Source organism: Nipponia nippon, unplaced genomic scaffold (genome assembly GCF_047370975.1).
Source record: "Nipponia nippon isolate SJK-2023a ecotype South Korea unplaced genomic scaffold, ASM4737097v1 scaffold_9, whole genome shotgun sequence".
NCBI classification, from domain to species: Eukaryota; Metazoa; Chordata; class Aves; order Pelecaniformes; family Threskiornithidae; genus Nipponia; species Nipponia nippon.
This window is the reverse complement of record NW_028262413.1, coordinates 23,889,355-23,897,345: the sequence shown is the minus strand read 5'-3', so window position 1 is coordinate 23,897,345 and position 7,991 is coordinate 23,889,355. Positions and strand designations below refer to the sequence as shown.

The window sequence follows — 7,991 nt, the reverse complement described above, 5'->3', positions numbered from 1 at the left end:
TTGCCAGGCCTGTAGCTGTAAGATATGCATTAATTGAAATGACAAATTGCATAAACATGTGTTTCTTAGTTGGCACTTCCCTGCTAAATGCTTATGAAACTGTTAACTATGGAAAACAAAAGATGGATGGAAAAAGATCACTTTTACAAAATGATTTTTATAGAAAAAAAACAAAGAAAAGCTTGATTTATGCGAACTCACAGATATCCCATATTTTACAGCTGGGGAATAGCAATAATTTTTCCATGATAATGGGTCTTTATGATATCAGATACAGAAAGATTTGCACTTTATTATTGATAGGGGAGTCCAAATTAAAGAAGTGACTTAAAGTGGTAGAAATTGGCCTTGGGATATAGTGAATACAGAATATCTCCCCTCTCACCATATAGGTGGTGGTTACAAGATTTTAAGATGCAGTTCAAACAAATATTTTACAATATAATAAAATTATTGATTATGGCATAAAAAGCCGTAAGATTTGATTTCTCCTTTTTTTATTTTTTGTGTACCTAGTGGTCAAAATAAGATCAACTGTAGAAAAGAACGGATTATTATTTTGCCAGGAAAGGTTGGACCAGGTGATCCTTGAGGTCCCTTCCAACCTGGTATTCTATGATTCTATGATTATTAAACTGCAGTGTACTAAACATCAATATTTTGTTGCTATGTTTTTCCTTTAAAAAATTTTGCAGAATAATTATAGCTGGAACAAAGGAAGCTCAGAAAAATTCAACACTGGAGCTTTTTTGCTTTTTTGGGAGGAAAAAAAAAAAAGAAAACAGCCATAAAGAAGTTCTGATATTAATTTCTAAATTCTAACAAATACTTCAATTATACTATGCTTTGCCATATCTAGCCTTCAACTTTGGATCTCATCCAGTTTCCTGTAGAACTAGAAGAAATCTAGCTCAAAACTTTGGTTGTGCTACTTTCTAAATGGCATAATACAAACCGCCAATATAACTAGCATTTTCCTCTGTGTCATTTAGTAACACAACTGAAGCAGAAGATAAGCAACTCTCCTTTTTGTTTCTTTAAAATTGCAAGTGATTCCTCAGTGGCACACCCAAGCTTTAAAATAAGAAGCACTAATTGATTATTTCATTATTTCTATGTTTCCTCTTGGACATTCCTTTAAGAATTATAAAGCATCTAATCTGCACTTATAGTTACCTAAATAGAATGAGTCTGTATAGAAAGGAATCCCAGCACCTAAAAAGACAACTACGAAAAATGGCAATATGTGAGCTTTTACCCTAAAGCATGACATTCTCTTAAGGCCTTGGTCTTGCACATATTTAGCATATGAGTAGTCCTACTAAAACAAGGCTCATCCATAGGCTTTATCACTGGTGGAGTTTTCTTTTATTTATATATATTTTTAGGCAACATATTATGAAAGTTGGAAGGAGGAAAATAAACCAGTAATATGAGGTTAGCTAACCATCAGTGTACACATAGGGCCTTCGACACAGCATCTCAACACAGAGAAACCTAAGTGAAGTCAGTGGCTAAGCCAAACCATAAGTTTGTGTAATAAAGAGAAATTGCTCAAGGTTTTTTCCCTTAGTGGCAAAAACCAATACTCCCAAGTGAACATCTTTCCTCTCTAGTGCAATACCCTGCAGATGTGACTAAACCTAAAAATAATTTCTAAGAACAGGTTCCAGCATTTAACACAACGTATGTACTGACTTTCTAACCCTTCCTTCATTCATTGTCAAATGATGATGTAAAGAATTGCATGAGAAAACAAAACAAAAGATAAAAATTAACTTAATTTACACAACCAATAAAAAAAGTTTAAAGCAATGATAGAAAAATAATATAAAGGCTAGATACATTAAATGCCAGTTCAACAGTATTAAGCTTTGGTAGAACAGTTAAAGAGCATAGCACCAATAAAATCCAATGTCAATACATGCTTCAGTACGCATGAGCTGTGATGAAAATGTAAATTTTGGCAAGAAAAGTAGTGTATGTTCCCTGACGCCACAGTTTCATTTCAACATCTAACAAAAAGTCTTTAGGCTCTTTCACTTGTCGCTGAAGATAGACAATGCCCGTGTATGAGTTCAGCCTTCGAGTGCTGAAGTAGTTTTCTTCATTTCCCTTGTTGATAGTAAGGATTATGTTGTCTCCAGCATAGGCAGGCGATGGTCCAATACGGAAAATATGAGCTGGGACCATGATATTGGTTTGGAAGTTCAGCTGGTAATAGGTAATGCGCACTGGGGTATTTTGGCAGTCCAGATAATTAAAACAACTGATTCGTTCACACCTCCTAAGAGATGAGAAATAATGTACATTCAGTGTCCATGTAATAGCAGGCAAAAATATATGTATTTCAGAGTACTGCAAAAGTATTAGACAAATAGGAGTCGCAAACTTCAGCTGTGTAATTATCAGCTGCTTCTTCTGCTTCTACAGTGTCCATAAAGCATTTATAAATGATATAAATGTCAGAGTACAACAGTGTAAGAAAAAGATCACGGACATGGGGAGCTGTGTTGGGAAGCTCCACAACGAGGAAAGAGCCAGAGTCATGCTGCAAGCAGCACGGGGCTTGGAAGAGGAGGCTGTGATTCATCACTGATAGCACAAGCCTGGGACAGTGCTCCAAGAAAATAAGAACAAAAACACTTAAAAAGGTAGCTAAAACATGGGAATGGGAAACAAGCTCCTCAACTTGCAAGGCTGCTCAATTCTATAAGGCAGGAAAAGTATGTTTTGAGTTATAAGCAACCAAATATGGCTTCCCAAAGCACTTGCAGCCATTGAGGCAGGAAGTGGGTAGGGAGATTTTGGGGCTCCCGAGCCTCAGCTGCTGAGGAGCTGGGAGCTGTGGGGGTGTGCCATTCCCAGAACCCTGTAGCTTGGCAAGTTCGTTATTCTGCTCCCCTTCAATGTTTCAACACTCTCTGAGGAACTGCAATCTGAATATTAAACAGGGAGCCCCAAAACCACTGTAAAAGTGGTGCACTGAGCAGCCTGGCAGCTACTGCAATGATATAAGCAGCATATAAGATCTTATTTTTTTAAAACTGAATTATAAACAGAGCCCTTTTAGAGCTGCAGCAAGTGTTGACAAATGGGGGCTCTAGGGCTTGGAAGAAGGAAGAGGCAAAAGCAGACAGAAAGTCTATATGGGGAAAGTCTATGTGCTCCAGGTACCAAAGCATCTTCTTAGAGCTCTGAGCACTTACACCCACCCACAAACTTAAGCACTACGTAACATCCACAGGCACTGCAGTGGGCTGCTCACTTTGTTGCACTGGCAATACTTACATGTCAGATACTTTTCTGTAGTTGGAAGGGCACTCGAAGGACAGGCAGCGGAAGCTGCCCTGGATGTTATAGCAAGTCTCTGCAGCTGAGCAGTTATGGGTTCCTATTGCACATTCATCAACATCTAACAAGAAGAAACACAAGTAAAAAGACATGCTAAGTTCAAAAATGAGAAGTAATCACAATTTATGGGCTGTAATATGGTTATGAGACTCTGTGTGCATGAGAAGCAAGAGGAGTCTGTGGGTTTGGCTCTGCAAGCTAAGGGGTCTTGTCTTCACAGCTCACTTGCTGTGTGTTACCTCTTCAGTACCTGTGCCTGCTGCCTGCAGACCAGGACTGTGAAAACCCCGGACAAAACACCTGGGGTGTGAAATGCACATTCAGGTGAGGTGTGTCAGGTTCATCTCTGTGCACAGACACTTGCTGGCATTTGGAGTGACAGGGTAAATCATGCTGATTCCAATTCTGCTTAAATTCATGTCCTCTGCATAAAAAAATTTCCTTCCTTGACATTATCAGTTAAGAAGAGATGACAGTACCACTCAGCAGCGTGTGCAATAAACAAGGGAGCCGACTCTTCCCTACAAGCAGCTTATGATCCCTTTCATGCTGTTTGATAGTCCTTCCCGTGCTTGATAGAGACTGTGGCCAGTTGCAGCCACCCAGCGCATGGCCAGGGCTGGCCTTCTACCGTGGGGGAAGTTTGTTTCTTTCTGTACTTCGCAAACATTTGCACACTCCTGTGAACCTAGCTATTCTCATTCCAAACACATCTGATGCAACACAGGGTTTAGCTTCCAGTGGAGAATAAACACAAAAAGGAAAAAAAGTTGTCAAAACCCAAGATCCTCCTGTCTTGCCACTTTCCACTGCAATGAGACAAAACATTCACGGTTCAAAATGAACATGAACTTCTAGACAGAATCACCTGTGTTGTCATATTCTCCCTTGCTCCTGAGGTGTCAGAGATGTGTTGCAAGTAATATTATAAACTAGGCTGAAAGGAAACAGAATAAAATAACAATATAGCGGTAGTCTAAGGCAGTGGAACCCTAAACTTCTCAGACCAGCCAAACTGTTCATCCCCACAGCCGCTGTGTAAGCTTTCCACAGCTGTTCTGATTGAAGATAGTTTTTAAATAGTTTCCTGAAAGTGATAGGCCAATTTTTACAGCTTCACAGATCACTGATACTCCTTGAACCAGTTTCATGCTTAGAGCTAGCCTGCGTCATGTGTGGTGTTTCTAAGCAAGCTGTTCAGCATGTGACCACAGTGCACGGGTGATAAGCTCAACAGCTGGGGGAAGCACCTAAACTGGATTCAAACAGCAGAGCATGTGCACGGACTTTCGCGTGGTGTAAACACTGCGTGCAAGCACTGGAGTACAAGGGAGGGACAGTCCTTGATGAAAGGTGGCCACTGCTATAAATCCCTCATACACTGCACAACATGTGTGTGATCGCAATGGCTCCTTCTTCATGGACAAGGCTGCAAAATGTCCACATATCCCAAGCAAACAAACATTCCCCCATTGCCTAGTCTGCAGAGAGGCCTTCCCCTCCCCAGAGCAAACACACATAATGGATGGAGGGATGCCCTGTGCCTGCCTACACATTAGCCATTCACAGCCTACTGTGACAAAAGCTATCCCTCAGGAATAAACAAATCCCATCAGAATATAACCAACCCATGTTAAAAGCTAACAGGACCTTCTCACTGACTTTTTGAGAAATGAGAAAGCTGGGCTATGCCAGGAGAAGAATTTATCTATGCATGAAAGTTTGTCTGGATTAAAGCAGGTGGCAAATACAAAGCAAAGTATCCAGTGCTGTACAGCTGCCTGATCCAGGAGATGTAAGCTTCACCAGACTGACTGTTATGAAATATGGGAACTTAAGAACAACACTTTAGAACAAGACACACATTTCTGAAAATTTAAGTTAAATATAAGTATCTCCCTGTAATGAGAAGTAATGTTGCAGAAGACAAAAAAAGAACATTTAAAGCTCAGAGACACTTTATGGCCTAGAGCATAAACGTGGTTACCTAAATAATACATATGCACAAGCCCAAGTCATGGACCTTAAAATGCTGAAAACCAGATGCAATAACAAGGATCCAGCTTGAGCAGAAAATATTGGCAAAGATCTCATAGTCACATTGCGTACTCCCAAATGTCTAGACAACGCACGGAGGCTTTAAAATGAAATAAATGCTAACAGACAAATCACATGGACTGCGTAGGGCTCTGCAGTTCTGCCAATTGTCACAGAAGAGAGAGACTCTTAGAGGAAAACTATAACCTCCCACTCCCTCTGTTCCCCTGGGATGAGAACTGATCTCATACACTGAACTGACTGGTTTAAAAGTCTCGCAAAGAAAAGTATACAATAGGAAGCAGGAGAGAATCAAAGTAAATTAAATCCTTTGCTGATTCACAGAAGTGCCCCTAGGTGAAAAGAAAATTTCTTCATATTGCAACCATTGTCATGAAAGCACTCGCTTCACCAGTTTGGCTGTGCTGCAAAACACCATAGGCAGTTTCTCCAAAAAGATCCATATGTTGAGATGCTATTACATGAGATATAACTCATCTGATTGAAAAAAAGGATACACAGAATATACCACCAGTAACTCTTAAGAACTGTTCAGATGATGAGCAACTGGGGCCAGATCTTCAGCTGGTAGAAACCAGTATAATCTTGAGTTTAGTCCAGCTGCCATCAATTCAGATAAGATGAATTTCATATTCATATGAATTCATATAAGCCTGCCCAAACTTGTAACTACACACTTGCAGAGCTCAAAAAAAGGGCATGTACCCAGGGGTTACTTCCAGTGCCTAACTAAATGCCAGCTTACACAGCCATGCACAGAGCTGCCGCACATGCATTAAGTTTTGCAAGTAGACCCCCTTCACCCTAAGGAGGGTGGCATAGGTACTTCAAAAAGTTTTCACAAGCATTACTGTAGGGCTAGTCTATACAATAGGAGCCCTCTCCACACAGGGTGAGCGTGCAGGGAGGATTCCACACCATACAAACAATGCGAGTGCGATCCACAGGACCGTGTGGTAAACCTTTTTCCTCCATCTCCAGCGCCTGGAGCACGCTGGGTGCCTCCAGCTCGGGAGAGCTGTGCTGGCCGATTAATGCAGTGACTCACACTATTAACTCTGGAAGACATCCTCAGCTCAAATCTCACTGCTGGCAGAGGTGGCAACTAACATGCCAGCACTCAAAGTTAGCAGGAAAAACAAAAACAAACAAAGCCTGAGAGTTATAGCTGCAGTTTTCTAAAGGTGACTTTTACGTAAGAATTTAAATGCACATGGATATAACTGCATTCATGCTTAAAAACACATTTAAAAAATATCTTTTAGAATCTTTTAAAGATATTTTAATTGTCATTTAGTCTGTTTCTTTGCTCCAAAGTCAGGATCAAGTATGCTCATGCCATTCATGATTTACACAGTGTAAATTCACTGCTGTTACCACTAAGAAGAAATTTAAGCACCAAAAGTTATGTGAAGGGTTCCTGAAAAACGAAGAGCAGGAAATGCCTGGCAGTTAGTGTAACCGACTGCAGGAATGCATGTAGAGTACATAAAGGTAATCAGATCTTCAATCATCATTACACAGTCAGTGCATCCTTTGGAAATGAGGGATTTTTACTTCAAAAACAGACAGCTGTGCACCAGATGAAAAACATCAGACAGCCAGAAGACATTTCTACAGTTCTGGAGAAAAGGGGTTTGTGCATGGGCAGGATTCATGTCATTTACACTAACATTTACTAATACCAACATAATTAAGCTTAGATGGCAGACTTCTGGATGTCGAAGTCCCCATTACAGCTCCTACATTCACTTTCCCAGTTTTCTGGGGCAGGAAACTGCAACTCATAATGAAGCCATGGATTTCTACATCTGGCACCTCTAAAAAAACAGATCACTTACTGCTGTGCCAAGATGCACATACAGCTCATGCAAGTAATCAAGTGCCCCAATTTGAATGATGAAGTGGGCTCCCTTAGGAATTAATTTAAACAATTAGCTCATATTGACAGCTGAGTTGCCACAGTATATTTTTCTAATACAGGAAAAAGCTGACATTGCAGATACCAATATTTGGCAACTTTGTCAAATACTGGCTTTTTAACAGTGACTAATATAAAACATGGAAGCTTGACTGGGTAACCATAATGGCTTAGATCATTCCAAGGATTAAAGCTTCATGATATAATCCTTTCAGTTCCTAAACTCCTCATTACCTCGACAGGTTCTTCCATTTGCTGCCATGGTATATCCCTGCTCAGGACAAGCACACTGATAACTACCAGGAACATTCACGCAGCGGAAAGTACAAAGAATGCCTGCACTCTGTGTGCACTCATCGATATCTGGGGAAAAAAAAAAAAAAACAACACAAACACATGAAAAAAAGAAAATCAGAAATCTGAAAAGGGAGGCTGTAGAACACAAGGAAATTCTTATCTGATGAATTTATAATATATTCTTATACAAGAATGCAACCATGACAGTTTGACATTGCTCTAGGACTGTTGATGGTGCTTTCTGAAATGCTGAACACAACACTGCTCCCAAACATACTGGTTGCAAGTAGTATGGACTCATGGAAAAGAACAACAAGTCTAGGGCATGTCCGAGTTTGAAAAACTCTCTCTGGTACCTCTG

General features: G+C 40.2%; 1 protein-coding gene across 6 annotated transcripts in view; it reads right to left on the bottom strand.

Moving 5' to 3' along the window:
* Window positions 1-246: 246 nt before the first annotated feature.
* FBLN2 (fibulin 2) overlaps window positions 247-7,991 on the bottom strand; it is a 108,852-nt gene continuing 101,107 nt past the window's right edge. For all 6 annotated transcript variants that reach the window (XM_087744728.1, XM_087744727.1, XM_087744726.1 and 3 more), the window contains 3 exons: window positions 7,568-7,696; window positions 3,292-3,415; window positions 247-2,287 (listed from right to left, as the gene is read on the bottom strand). In XM_087744728.1, the coding sequence (XP_087600854.1) occupies window positions 1,930-2,287; window positions 3,292-3,415; window positions 7,568-7,696 (611 nt within the window). In that variant the 3' untranslated portion in view covers window positions 247-1,929. The remainder of the gene's footprint in view (window positions 2,288-3,291; window positions 3,416-7,567; window positions 7,697-7,991) is intronic.